The sequence below is a fragment of the Trachypithecus francoisi genome, unplaced genomic scaffold (genome assembly GCF_009764315.1).
Source record: "Trachypithecus francoisi isolate TF-2019V2 unplaced genomic scaffold, Tfra_2.0 Lachesis_group20, whole genome shotgun sequence".
Classification (NCBI taxonomy): domain Eukaryota; kingdom Metazoa; phylum Chordata; class Mammalia; order Primates; family Cercopithecidae; genus Trachypithecus; species Trachypithecus francoisi.
The window spans coordinates 21,769,206-21,783,109 of NW_022681466.1; the positions used below are offsets into that span (position 1 = coordinate 21,769,206).

General features: G+C 58.3%; 1 protein-coding gene across 7 annotated transcripts in view; it reads left to right on the forward strand.

Annotated features, from left to right (window-relative positions):
- Positions 1-13,904, forward strand: part of SRCIN1 (SRC kinase signaling inhibitor 1) — a 74,737-nt gene that overhangs the window by 30,806 nt on the left and 30,027 nt on the right. For 6 of the 7 annotated variants that reach the window (XM_033183258.1, XM_033183260.1, XM_033183257.1 and 3 more), the window contains 5 exons: positions 6,258-6,281; positions 10,059-10,254; positions 10,834-11,032; positions 11,463-11,556; positions 12,055-12,923. In XM_033183258.1, the coding sequence (XP_033039149.1) occupies positions 6,258-6,281; positions 10,059-10,254; positions 10,834-11,032; positions 11,463-11,556; positions 12,055-12,923 (1,382 nt within the window). Of the gene's footprint in view, positions 1-1,145; positions 1,641-6,257; positions 6,282-10,058; positions 10,255-10,833; positions 11,033-11,462; positions 11,557-12,054; positions 12,924-13,904 lie in introns of those variants that run through there. The other variant, XM_033183256.1, reaches the window with a different exon arrangement.

Below are 13,904 nucleotides of genomic sequence, written 5' to 3' on the forward strand. Positions count from 1 at the left end.
TAGATCTTAGCTTAGACAGGGGCACGTGTAGGCAGGATACTAGGGGCCTGGGCTCCTGGCTAGGCCTGGACATTGCTATGGGAGAAAAATAGGCATCTGAGGCCCAAAATAGGCATCAGAGTTGCAATGGGGAGGGGACAGCCCAGGGGAGGTCTTGACTTGAGGATATTCAGCTGTAGGAGGCAGAGGAGGGGTAGTGGCAGGGAATCCAGTGGAAGCAGAGTGCTCAGGTCCTTACACACCCTACTTCCCCTAGAGGACAAAAAGCCTTGGCTTTTTCAAGGAGAATGAAGAGAAAGAAAATTGTGACCACCTAGGAAATGACAGGCCTTCAGAGGGAGGATGTTTTAGCCGACTGTAACTCAAGTCTAGTAACAGATTGGCATGCTTGGCATCACTCACAGGGCATTCAGCCCAATTTCTTTCCCAGTTCCCAAGCCCCATCTTGGCTGAACTTTGGGGAACAGGAATGTGTCTGCCCTCAAGGCTGGATGGCAAGTGGGACAGACTTGTCCTGAATGGCCAAGTGCATGGTGGAGACCAAAGTGGGGCTAGGACAGGGATGATGATAGGACAGAGGACGATGTGATACGCACAGGCAGGGTTGGGGTGCCTTGGCTGCCCAGAGATCCTCCCCAGATGGAGCATCTTGGGGCTGTGATAGGGGCTGGATGATGGACAGGAGTGAGGCTGGACTGGGTGAGCTCAGTTGTCCCAAGTCAGGGGGCTAGGGGGCTGGGGATTTTGGCTTGTCCACATCTGGGATCTGCTCTGATGGGGGAAAGGGGAGCGCTTGAGCAGACCTTCTCCTGGGGCTCTGTAATTAACCAGGAAAGTGTCTGTGCATAGGATCTTGTCATCACTTGATGCTTATCACACTCCCTGCCCCTAAGGCTGAGTCTGAGGTTCCCTTTTGGCAAGTGCAGGACCAGAGACTTTGGAAAGGCCAGAACCACACAGCAGGGCAGGATCAGAGGCCATCTAGGAAACTTAGGCATACTAGGTCTCCCAGACTTGGCTAGGGATTAAGTCACGGGAGAGTTAAAGGCCGAAGGTGCACAGCGAAGACCCCGCTGGGGAGAAGCTGTGGGCTCTGAAGGTTGAGCAGGAGGCAGAACACTGTCCCCTCCCTGACCCTGCACCAGGCGGGACCTTTAGGGATGGGGGCAGTGAAGAGGATCCTGGGAGGGGACCAGAGGTTGGACTCCAAGCCACAGCCCCTCCCCCGGCTTCCACCAGGCTGTCTAACCTCCCTCCCTCCTGCTGCAACCCGAGTCCCGGGCGCCGGGCCGGCGTATCGGGTGACCGCGGCGACGCAGCCACCAGCCTCCGCCGCTCCTCTGCGGGGCTGCGCCGGCGGGGCCGCGCCGGGGGAGGGGACCGCGAGAGGGGATGTGCACGGCGGCGCGCCGCGCAGCGCCAGGTGGAGTCGCGGTTACCGGGGCGACCGGGGCCCGGGCCGGCACGGCGGCGGCCGCGGCGGCTCTCGCATTGCAGCAAAGGGCACCAGCGGCGACGGCCGCGGCTGCGGAGGCGGCCGGGGGAGAGAAGAGCCCGGGCGGGTGGGAGTAGGGGCCCTCCCTCCCCGCCGGACGCAGGACCTGGGGCTAGGGACCCCCCGCGTACACCTGTGGCCGCAGGTAAGGGGGAGCGGCTGTGGGGGCCGGGATCGCCGCCTCGGGTTGGGCGGGGGGCGGGGACACGGAGATGGGGGCCCGCTTCCCGGCACCGAGAGCCATCCAGGGGTGGGGGATGCCCAGGCCATTGCAGGTTCCGGATCCCTGAGAAACGCCTCCTCCCCTCCCCCACTGCATTAGGTGCCTTCGGCGTGGGCCGGCCCCCACTCCAAAATCAGGCTGGCGCCCCCTCCCCCAACCTCGGAAAGTCATGACCTTCCCGGGGTGCGCCCTCGCCCCCAGCGTCCCACAGCACCCCCCCACCCACCCACCCACACACACACTCTGCATTGGGAAGGAGATGAGAGTGTCATCCGCACATCTGGAGGAGAGGGTCGTGCATATACATCACGGTGGGGGCAGGCGCCCTATGGGGGGCAAGTGGCTTAGCCCCAGCCGGGGGGACGAGTGTTTACACGGACTCGTGTTCATGGGAGTTGGGAGGTGGGTGTGTGCACCGGTGCAGCAGAGCCAGGGGATTAAGGAGCCGGTGCGGACCCGTGGGTTGCTCTCCCTCCTTGGAAGATGCGTGGTCGGGGCTTGAGGTCAAGAAGGGGTCATGCGCTCACTGAGCCTGCTGGGGATGCCTGCCCAGGGGAGGAAAGAGACCTCAGCTGGCTGGGCCAAGCCTCCCCAGGGGCCCTAGCCCCTCCACTCCCAGGGCATGAGGGCTGAGGAGGGAAAGACCCGCAGCAGGGGAAGTAGGAACTCGGCTACCAGTGGCTAGGATGGAGGAGAGAGGAAGGGAGTTAACTCCTTAACTCCCAGAGGGAAGAAGCTGTTTCCTCTTCTCACCAGGAGTTTGAGGACTCCCTGGCCTGACTTCCTGGGGCCTTGAGAGACACTCCCCTCCCGCGTTTCTCAAAGCCTGGTCCCTAGGGTCCTATGCTTCCATCTTACCCTCTTAGAACACCTCTCATTTTGCCCCAGCTCCTTTTAAGATTCCTCCCCGGCCGGGCGCGGTGGCTCAAGCCTGTAATCCCAGCACTTTGGGAGGCCGAGAGGGGTGGATCACCAGGTCAGGAGATCGAGACCATCCTGGCTAACACGGTGAAACCTCGTCTCTACTAAAAATACAAAAAAAAAAAACAAAAGATTCCTCCCCACAAGTGGTTGCCCCTGCTGGGGTCTCTCCTACTCACCCCTTTATTTATTTCCCCCTTTCACTGTCTTTTGGGAAGGTGAGACCCCCTCCCTGACTATGGCAGAGGGGGGCAGCTTTGGTACTGGAAGATTTGGCTTGGGGTGGACAGCCAGACCTCTCCTGACCCTCCCTGCCCTCTGCCCTCCTGACTGGGGGGTTTCTGGTGTTGGGAAATTCCCAGGGAAAAGGCCTAGAAGGCTGAGCAGTGCTGGGTGCCAGGAGATGGAGGGAGTGGTGCCAGACCTGAGCATTCAGAGATCCCACCCTCCACTCATGGCTCGGTCCTATTTTATTGACATTCATTCATCGTCACATACTTGTTGAGCACCTGCTATCCACCAGGTACTGTACTGGGCACAGCAGGAGGAACAGACACCCTGGAAAAGGGTGAGGAGGTAAAGGGCGCTGGAAGTTGGAAGGAGAGTGACTAGGAATGTCCCACCTTAAAGAACAGGGGAGGAGCCCTTTGCTCTCAGTCACCCTAGTCTGTCCCATGGGTTAAAATCCTGGAAAGAGACAGAGAAGGGGATGAGTGATATCCCCGGAGGCCTCCCCCACCTCAGTTTATCTCACCAGAGACACTGAGTTGCCAAGAGACTGTGTCTCGTTCCTGGTGGGGCCAACGTGAAAGAGGATCATTCTTCCCACTTTCCAGAGGGAGGACGGATGATGGAGGGGCAGGATTCACTCACGTGCTCTACAGATCAGAGCCTGAAGCTCCAGATTTTGATCTCAACATCTCTCATGCATCCAAGTGACCGCCACAAGTGCAGCCCCTCTTCCATCTTTATCCTTTGAGGGGCTTGACTGGTATTTCCTATGGCACTGATGCCACTCAGTCCTCTCCCTTGGCTGCTGCTAGTGATATGTCCCTTCCAGGTGACTGCCCCATGGATGTGCACAGGCTTGGGACCCTGGGGCAGGCCCACGTGGAGGCCATAGCCAGTGTGGCTGTGGTAGGCCCTGTCCTTATCTCCCTCCCAGGACAACAAGGTGGGCCCCAGTCATCCGAACAAGGTACACTGAGTCTGATGTGTTGACATTGGTGGCAGGGTGGGAGAGAGGACATCTTCTATCTCTTTTGCATCAGAGGTCACCTCCCTGACTCATGATATCTGGGACATGATAGGCATGGGACAGTGACACCCTGACCAGGGGCTTTCTCTTTGTACATGGGTGGCTCTGAGGCCGTGTGTGTGTGTGTGTGTGTGTGTGCGTGTGGTGTGTGCATTGCTTTGTGTATGTTTCGATAGCCGGGGTGCGTGTCTCACTGTGGGTGGGCACTGTGTCTCTGTTTCTGTGGCTGTGGTGTTTTGAGGGTGAGTTGAATGCTATCAGCACCTCTTGTCCTCTGTGGCTGGCTGTGGTGCTTGTGAGAGTGTGTAAGCGAGGCAGGGGCCTGGAGGGAGGGGAACACGTTTGTGTATGAGTGGGGGCAGTCTATGTGTGAATGTCTCTGTCTCTGAGTTTCTGTTTGTTTCCAGGGCTGTTTCTGACTGGGGAGCCCCTCTCTCAGTAGGGGTGTGTGTGTGTGTCGCTCTGGGTGTCTGTGGAGATGTCCTTATCAGAAGATGTGTCTAAGAGTCTGTGCTCAGCTGTGTGTGAGCCTGCATGTTGCGGGGAGCTATGGGTGGCCCATGTGTGTGCCACCCGTGCCTGGTGTCATAGTAGTGGTGGGTGAGGGACTCGAGGCCTTCTCTGCAGAGCGGTCCATCACCGCTGGGTCTACAGATGTGACTGTCCTCATAAACCTTCCGGTGCCCTCTGCCTGCCCACTCCCTTTGCTACCCCTCCCCTTCCCCAGGCCACAGTCAGCTGCAGCTGGAGCCTGTTACTTGGCCTCTGGTCTCCCATACCCTCAGTACCTGTGGGCATCCCCTAGCACCACTGGGGGTGGCCTCAGTCCAGAGATGATTCCAGGCATTGGCTGGGACACAGACTACAGACTTTGTTGTCCCCTTCTCCTGCCTGGTATGTGACTGTTTGTTTGTTTGTTGTTTGTTTTCCAGAGTGAATGTTGGGGGAATGATGGGGATGATGGCTTAGGAGGGGGTCCTGGCAAATGACCATCTTGGTCCCAGCCCCAGCCCAGTGTCACCCCCTCCCCAAAGGTCTGCCTTAGGTAAAGCCTCCAGCCAGAGTGCCCCTCGACTCAGCCCCTTCCACCTCTTCCCTGCCAGGAAAGCATTCAGGTGGCCCAGGACACCCTGTCATGGTGTTTCTTCCCCCAGGGGTGCCCTGGATGTCCCTGTCCTCTGCCAGTGGCTCTAAGGCCTGGGGATCTTGTCTGCTTGTGCCAGGCACCCCCAGGCCAGGCCATCTGCTGCCTCCATCTCCCTGCTGAGGCTGGCACCGGTCAGCAGGGTGCCTCGGCTTTGCCAAGAACCAACCCAGCCCCAGGGCTGCTCCTTCCTTGTATTAAGCCATCTGGAAGGGCCTTCTGGTCTCTAGGGAAGGTAGGGCAACCCTCGGTTACTGCAAATGAGGGGGACTCTCCGGCTTCCCATTCTAGGGATGCTAAGAGGGATGTGAGGAGCACTCCTCAATCAGCCAGCCAGCCACCGTCCCCAGTCTCCCCAACTCCCTTCACTGCCCCCAGCTCCCCAGCCATTGATTGCCCAGTGAGTGAGGTTCCTGGCATCTGGCTGCTCTGCTCTGTAAACTAGATCCATCATGCTGTATAGGCCTCTCTCTCTTGGCCTTGGCCCCTAGTCCCCCTCCTCCGACCTCTGCCCCATTCACCCTGATCCACCCTATCCACCCCTGCCCCGGGTCTAGTTCTGATCCCACTCTGCTCCATTCAGACACTTTCTGCTTGTCCACCCAGAAGTCTAAATACTTTCTCTCAGCAGTTATGGCCACTCATCCTCTGGCCTCAGCCTCCCACTCCTCACCCTTTGCAGCCTAATCTGCTACTTTCCCAGCTGCACCCCAGCCAACGTGGACTAGTGACTTCCCTCAACTCTGTCTCCACTTGTCTGCCCCTGGGCACTTGCCCACACCATACCCCCTGCCCAGCAGGCCTCTCCTCCCAGTCTCCAGCTGCTCGTTTTTCCAGACCCATCTCAAATGCCACCTCTTCCAAGCACTGTTCCCTGGCCTGCCATTTCTCTGACCCCACAGCTCAGCTTTGTCACTTCCTCTCTTGTGACTGCCTCATGGGTTTGCTCTATCACCATCCTCTGTGCCTTTTCCCACCGGTAACTCTGTGGGGAGTCACTGTAGCGCCTGCTTGGGGCCATCCTGGGTATACCATGGTGTTCCAGGTCTCAGCAGAGAATGGATGTATCAAGCATGACTTCCTTCCTGCTCCTGGGAGGGTGGAGGGCCCTTGTCCTAGGGCTCAGTGCTGAGTTCCAAGGGTCTCTAACCTGCCCCTGCCCCTCTTTTCCCCTCCTGGGCCCCCTCATAACCATCTCTTCTCTTATTTCCATCAGCAGCCAAACTACTGGAGTTTCAAGGTCAGTGTGTGATGCCTCTGCTCCCATGACAACTGCATGTGCTCTCCCTCCCCTGCCGCTGCCTCTCCCTTGCACAGGCTTTGCGCTGGGGTGCGCGTCTGCACGGGCACCTTCTGGTATGGGCGGTGGGCCTTGGGGCTGCAGGCTGTGGCTGCTGCTTTGGGAGAGTCTGGGTTTGCCTGTCAGGGGCTTGGGGATGGAGTGGGAGTTTGGGCCACCCTTGCTGGGGGTCTGGGCTAGAAATGCTCAGTCCCTAGGCATCCCTAGCCCCTGAGGGGCATTTTGGAATGGCATACATTTTCCCTAGCCTGGAGAGACTGCTGGCTCTGAGTTAGGGACCTAGACCCTTGTTGTGGGCCCTCTTCTTTGAATTCATATCTCAGCTCCCAGGGAGGCCCTGTAACTGTGATGGGTCCCTCTTCCTTTTCTTACTCTCCACCGTGGGGGCTGGTCAGTGCTAGGCGGAGACTCAGTCCTACACCCTCAAGCCTTTTGTCTAAGTGGAGGGCTAAGCTCAGGGATAGGTACCTTCCTGCCTCCTCCTGAGCTCTGGCCTTTCCAAGCTGAGAGAGCTGTCTGCCCCTCCCAGGGTATCCTGCTGACCCCTTGGGGAGCAGCCTCAGGCACCTGCTTGCCTCCTGGAGTCTCTGGCCTCCCAAGTCCCAGGCATCATGACGGGGTGGGAGGCATCCCACCCAGACTCCCCAGGTGTCTTACTTGCATGCATTCTTCCTAGCACTGCAAGAAGTCCTTGAATCAGAGAATCATGCAGTCAAAGTCACGGTGTCAAGCATAGCCTCTTTGGAGGAGGCAGTTGAGGGTAGTGGTTAAGTGCATGGACCCAAGAGCCAGGCTGCTTAGTGGTGAATTCCATCCAGTGTGCTGCTAACTAGCTTGGTGATCTGGGGCAAGTTACATATCCTGTCAGCCGTGGTTTCTCCTCTGTAGAGTGGAACGACAATGTCTGCATCATGTAATTGTTGTAAAGACAGGAAAAAAAGGCCGGATGTGCTGGCTCATGCCTGTAATCCCAGCACTTTCGGAGGCCGAGGCATGTGGAACGCTTGAGCCCAGGAGTTCGAGACCAGCCTGGGCAATGTAGTGAGAACTTGTTGGCTGAGGAGAGAGGCTGAGGTGGAAGGATCACTTGAGTATGGGAGATTGAGGCTGCAGTGAGCTATGTTCGCACCACTGCGCTCCAGCCTGGGTGACAGAGCAAGGCCGTATCTCAGAAAAAAAAAAGAAAGAAAAGAAAGAGAAAAAAAAGAGGGGATGCATGTTCCTGGCAGTGCCTGGCTCCTGGTGAGCCCTACATGGTAGCTCACCTCATTAGCTACTGAATCATGGACTCTGCCTTGATTCTCAAACCTAGAAATCAGAATCGCCTTAGGAACTTGTCAAAAATCTCGAACCCCAGGCTCCAATCCCCAGAGATTCTGGTTCAGTGAATATGGGGTCCTGGAAAGGGTATTTTAAAAAGCTCCCAAGTGACTCCTAGTCTATGGACAACCTCTGGGAATCTCAGATCCATGAGCACTCCCTGAAGCACCCTGGTGATAGGCGCTCTCTATCTCCCATGGCGACCCCTGTCCTATCTTTGGAGAGTTCTGCTTGACTCACTGTTTTGTTCTTCTGCCATCTCCCTTACAGTGGGGAAGTCCTTCTGGATGTTTCACTTTCCTCTGCCCTATTGTCTCAGCCCAAGGATGGAGAGAAGTGGCAGCAGGTTTTCCCTCCTCTCGAGAGGGTTTTCTGTACAGGCTGTGAGAATGGAAAGATGCCCATGGGGCCAGGAAGTGGTGGAGCAGGGAATGTGGGCATCTCTTCTCCCAGGGTTTTGGTTTCTGCCTTCTTGGCAGGCGGCAACCCCCAGGATCCCTGCCCTGCCTCCCTTCATTTGGACCCCTGTTCCACCTCCTTACTGGCACCTCACTGGTGTCCCCCCTGCCACCATGGCCACCCCCTACTCTTCATCATTGCTGGCTGCCTCATGCTGCCTGAATTCTGTAGCCCCTCATCTGCACCAGCCTGGCAACCACTGACCTTTTAGTTGCCAGGCAACCCCATGACCACTAGACCAGACCTGGTTCCCCACACTGCTGCAGAGCTCCCCGCCCTTCGGCTGGGATGAAGGTGAGACAGAGGGGTGTGGGCTGGCACTGGTGGTCAGCCTAGAGCTGAGCCATAGCCTCTCGGTCACAAGCACAAGTGGCCCCTCCCTGCTGCCCCCAGCCTGTTTCTATGCTGCCTTCCTCCTTCCAAGACCCACACCCACCCAGTGGTCAAGGCATTGTGCTTGAGAGGGGAAGCTTCCTGATCCTCACATCTGATCTATTATGGTCCCCAAACCCTCAAGGCCACCTTGGGTACAGCTGGGATACTGCCCATCAGAAGACGATGCTCTCCCTTTAAGAGTGCTAATCCAATTGGAACATTAAATTGAGTTAATATGAAGATGGAGATTAATTAGGGGTAAATCAGGAATTGGGGAGAGAGGGAGCTGAAGAGGAGAATAAATGATTCCTTTTTAGAGATATTTTATTGTCTTTTTTTAATTATAAAAGGAATCTATTCACACAGTTTTATAGAGAAATCTATAAAGTAAAAAAATAAAATTGTCAACCCTGAGATAACCAGTGTTAATGGTTTTGAGTGATTTGTTGTTAAAAATAGACAATTTGTTTTACAAAAAAATATAATTGGGCAACATTATTTCTTGACAGTATATATATATGTAATACATATGTGTATATAATGCACATAACATGAAAAGATGTAGATCGGATTCATTACCTCACTCCTTGTATCAGTTTCTGTACAACCACCAGATTTCTTGCCCAGGGACTAGGGCAGAATGTCAGGGGCTGTGGTCCTGAGTGACATCCCCAGGTTTCAGCCAAAAGTAGGCTCTTAAAGTGTGGTTGAAATAATCCTGACTCCTCCTCCCCCACGGAGAGAGCCATCAAGCTATCCTTTGCCATCCTTCCCTACCCCCAGCCAGATATCAGCCTCAGCTACAGCTTCAGAGAAGTGGCTGCTGTCTGTCAGAGGGTCCTGGGGGAGGCTGGCTGGCTGTGTGGCAGCATGTGCCCTGCAAGGAGGGGCTGAGGCCTGGCACATGTGTCATGTGTGCATGTGTGTCACATCAGACTTAACATGTGCATTGTGGGCACTGGGCAGGTCATCTCAAATCCAGGTGCAGCTGGCTTTGAGGAGTTTGGGATAGTTTTCTCAGTCACCCTAAATCAAGGACATTCCCTCTGTCCAGCTCTGTCAGGGTCTGCATCCCCTCAAAGCTGGGATCCTGGGGTCCCAACTCTCTTTGCTTTCTCCCTGGGCCCTGCTTCCCACCCCCACCCCCACCCTCTGAACTCCATGAAGAATAAATTATCTGCTCACAAACCCACCACTTAATTAATGTCTGGAACTAATTCCCCAATTTGCTCAACTATTCTGCTGCTCACCTCGGTAACAAATTTGTGTTGTTGTTGTTGTTCTTCGGAAGCCTGAAATAGCAGCCGTGCCCATGGCTCCCATTCACATGGCCTCTTGTCTTCCCAGGGTGCCTGGGTCCTTTGCCCACTCCTTACCTGCCAGGTGTCCCAGGGAGGCCAAGGCCGGGAGAGACTGGGGAACTCTCTTGTGGCCATGCCAGGAGTCTGTAATCTGTTTGGGTGTCGCTGGCTGGCAGGACCTTCCCAGGCCTGGATATGGGCAGTGACAAGTAAAGGCGGGGTGCTCATCCTTGATTCCTCTCGCCCTGCCTGGCCCCTGCAGACCCGCAGCTCACGCCACACTCAGGGAGCCCAGCCCGGGCTGGCAGACCAGGCGGCAAAGCTGTCCTACGCCTCGGCCGAGTCGCTGGAGACCATGTCGGAGGCCGAGCTGCCCCTGGGTTTCAGCAGGATGAACCGCTTCCGACAGAGCCTGCCTCTTTCCCGCTCGGCCAGCCAGACCAAGCTGCGCTCCCCAGGTACTGCCCGCCCGGTCCACCCTCCCTCCCGGCACAGGCTCCTCCCTCTGCTCTTCACTCCCTGGAGCCCCCTCCTCCCCTGCAGCATGCCACCTCGCCTCAAGCTCTGCTCTCTCTCCACCAGCAACCCCAGCTTCTCTCCATCTCTCTCTTGCCCTCAGCATCCCCACCCGACCCCTTTTCCTCCAAGCCTCCTCTCTCCCTCCTGCTTCCTTTTCTGTCCCTTTCTTTCATCCCTCCCTTCTCTCCCATCTCCCTTCTCTAACTCTCTCCAACCTCTCTATCAGCTCACTTCCTCTCAGTTTCCGTCCCACCTGCTCCTACCCCCACTTCCATTTCCTTGTCCAAATTCCTCCAACTGCCTGGAGTCCAGTGAGTGCCTTGAGAGGCCGGAGACCCGGCCTGGCGCCCCCGCCGGCAGCATGAGAGGTGCCTGGGTGCACCTGCACTCGGGGGCGGCGTCTGGCCTCAGACCCTGCCGCTGCGGGGCTGGCGCAGCTCCCGAAAGCTCCCCGCGTTCTCCTGGAGGGCGGCGTGGAGACGGCGGCAGTGACAGCGAGGGCGGTGTCTCCTTCGCAGGGGTGCTGTTCCTGCAGTTCGGGGAGGAGACTCGGCGCGTGCACATCACGCACGAGGTCAGCAGCCTGGACACGCTGCACGCACTCATCGCGCATATGTTCCCGCAGAAGCTCACCATGGGCATGCTTAAGTCGCCCAATACCGCCATCCTCATCAAAGACGAGGCTCGCAACGTCTTCTACGAGCTGGAGGACGTCCGGTGGGCGTAGCCCCAGGGGGATGCGGGAGGGCTTTCCCACACTCCTCCTCTGCCGGGTGCTGGACCCCGCCGGCCCTTCCCCAGCTCGTTCCTGACCCGATCTCAGCCTTTCCCCTCCGCTCCCAGAGCCCTACCGCCCCGCCCCCTTCCTGGGCCATCTCAGCCCCACCCCCTCTCTAAATCATCCACCCCCGCTGGTTCCCTTTGCTTTGAGCTAACCTGAAAATGGCGCCTGAGACCAGGAAGAGGCCGGGGTGGAGGCTGCTCGGGGTGTGTGCTTGTGGCAGGCAACCTGAGCAAAGGATTTAGGAAAGAGTTGGGGCTCCCGGTGCCTCTGGCCACCCCTCTTCTCTTGGCCTAGAGAAGCCACCCCTTCTCATTGTGCACGGCTAGGGGATGGGTGGTGACCCCGTCTCCCCGCCTCTCCCAGGGACATCCAGGACCGCAGTATAATCAAGATCTATAGGAAGGAGCCCCTCTACGCTGCCTTCCCTGGCTCACACCTCACCAACGGGGACCTCCGGGTATGGCTGGGCATGCCCAGGGCATTGGGGAGGCTGGGCACATGGGGTCCAGGGGAGCAGGGTCTGGGGAGTTGTCATCGGGAACCAGGGCCAGTTTTGGAGAAGGGAGCATAGGGGCTGAGGGATTAGGGAAGAGCCGCTCTCCCACCTGCTACTTTCCTCTCCATTCCCGGCCTGTCCACTTGAGATTTTGCTAATTTGCCTCCAGATATTCTAAGGCCTCTCTCAGGAGCTGGAGCCACCGCTTCCCCTTCTACTTCCCACCCCTCACGGTAGCTGAGCTGAAGGTTACCCCTCTGGTGCCTCTTCATCAGCCACCTTTTCCGCCATGCTGGAAACCCTGATGGGGAAGTGGCCCTAGACGCAGCAGGATGGAGGGAGGGCTGAGACCTGAAGGGACTTCCTAAGCGTCAGGGAGGAGATGCTGGCTGCTCAAGCAAGGGGCAGGGGTGTTCTTGGTGACCAGCCCCGTGGGGTTCCGGGCTGTCTTCTGCGCAGAGAGAGATGGTGTACGCGTCGCGGGAGTCGTCGCCCACGCGGCGCCTCAACAATCTGTCGCCAGCGCCTCACCTGGCGTCAGGCTCGCCGCCGCCCGGGCTGCCGTCGGGGCTGCCAGCCGGGCTGCAGTCCGGCTCGCCGTCGCGCTCGCGTCTCTCGTACGCCGGGGGGCGCCCGCCCTCGTACGCCGGCAGCCCGGTGCACCACGCGGCCGAAAGGCTGGGAGGCGCCCCGCCCGCCCAGGGCGTCAGCCCCAGCCCCAGCGCCATCCTGGAGCGGCGCGACGTGAAGCCGGACGAGGACCTGGCGGGCAAGGCGGGCGGCATGGTGCTGGTGAAGGGCGAGGGTCTCTATGCCGACCCCTACGGGCTACTGCACGAGGGCCGTCTGAGCCTGGCCGCGGCCGCCGGCGACCCGTTTGCCTACCCGGGAGCTGGCGGCCTCTACAAGCGCGGCTCGGTGCGCTCGCTAAGCACCTACTCGGCCGCCGCTCTGCAGTCGGATCTGGAGGACTCCCTGTATAAGGCTGCGGGCGGCGGCGGCGGCCCGCTGTACGGCGACGGCTACGGCTTCCGCCTGCCGCCCTCGTCACCGCAGAAGCTGGCCGACATGGCAGGGCCCCCCGGAGGCCCCCCGCCGCCGCACAGCCCCTACTCGGGGCCGCCCAGCCGCGGCTCGCCAGTGCGCCAGTCCTTCCGCAAGGACTCGGGCTCCTCGTCCGTCTTCGCCGAGAGTCCTGGAGGGAAGACCCGAAGCGCGGGGAGCGCCTCGACGGCCGGAGCTCCCCCTTCGGAGCTCTTCCCTGGGCCTGGGGAGCGCTCGCTGGTTGGGTTCGGGCCGCCAGTGCCAGCCAAGGACACGGAGACCAGGTGAGGGACGTTAATCAGGCTTCAGGGACTGGGGTTGGGGGGTGCGCTGCCGAGAGGGTGCACGGCAGAGTCCGTGGCAGGTGTGTGTCCTGGACTGAGATCCCGGAGTCCTTTGGAGACCTTGAGTAGTCTTGAAGGGTCGCCAGAAAGCATCTTGGATGTGGCAGGGAGGGCATTGGAAAGACCAGCTTGTCATTTTTCTCCCATCCGCAAGACTCAAGGGGGTAGTTGAGAGGTCCCCAGACGAGGACTCGGGAGACTTGTGTTTGCATCCATTTTTTAAGCTTCGGTTTCCCCAACTGTAAAATTGAGGGGCTGAACCACTTTTAGTGGTTTTCCAGCTTAAGAGTTTGTAGCAGTGAGAGCTGTCCAGCACCGGGACAGCTGAAGTCCACTGGGGAGGAGGGTGCTATTGAGAAATGGTGACGGGGAAAGGAGCACATTCGGGTACCTAGCCTCCAGGCTGAGAAGCCCCTGCCCATCACTCAGTTCCCTCCTAAGGGTGCAGGGCTGGAGAAGGTAACCAGGGCAGTAGGTAACCTGCGCCCTCAGGCAGCACTGCTGAGCAGTGAGAAGCCATTGGCCTTCACACAGCTCTTATGTGGCCTGTGTGCCAGGCACTGCACACGGTACTGTCAATGCCAAGCTGGGCAAACCCAGTTCCTGTCCTGGTCTAGTGGGGAGAGCAGGGTGGTGTGGAAGGAGGGGTTCCTTGGGGCTCCTGGGGTCTGTGGAATGTTTTTGGGAGGGGGTCAGGAGAAAGGCAGAGCAGGCAGGGGAAAGCATTGCCAGGCATGGAGAGATCATGCAGCCTTTAGGGAGGGAGTGAAAGGTGAGATGGGAAGCTTTGGACTTGATCCTTAGGCACTGGGGCCCTTTGCATTGTCTGTGTTTTGGCAGCCAGGGATGGGACGGTGTTTCTTCTGGTTACCAATTTAGGAATGGGGGGCTGGGCAGGAGAGACCCTATGCTCAGAGGCGA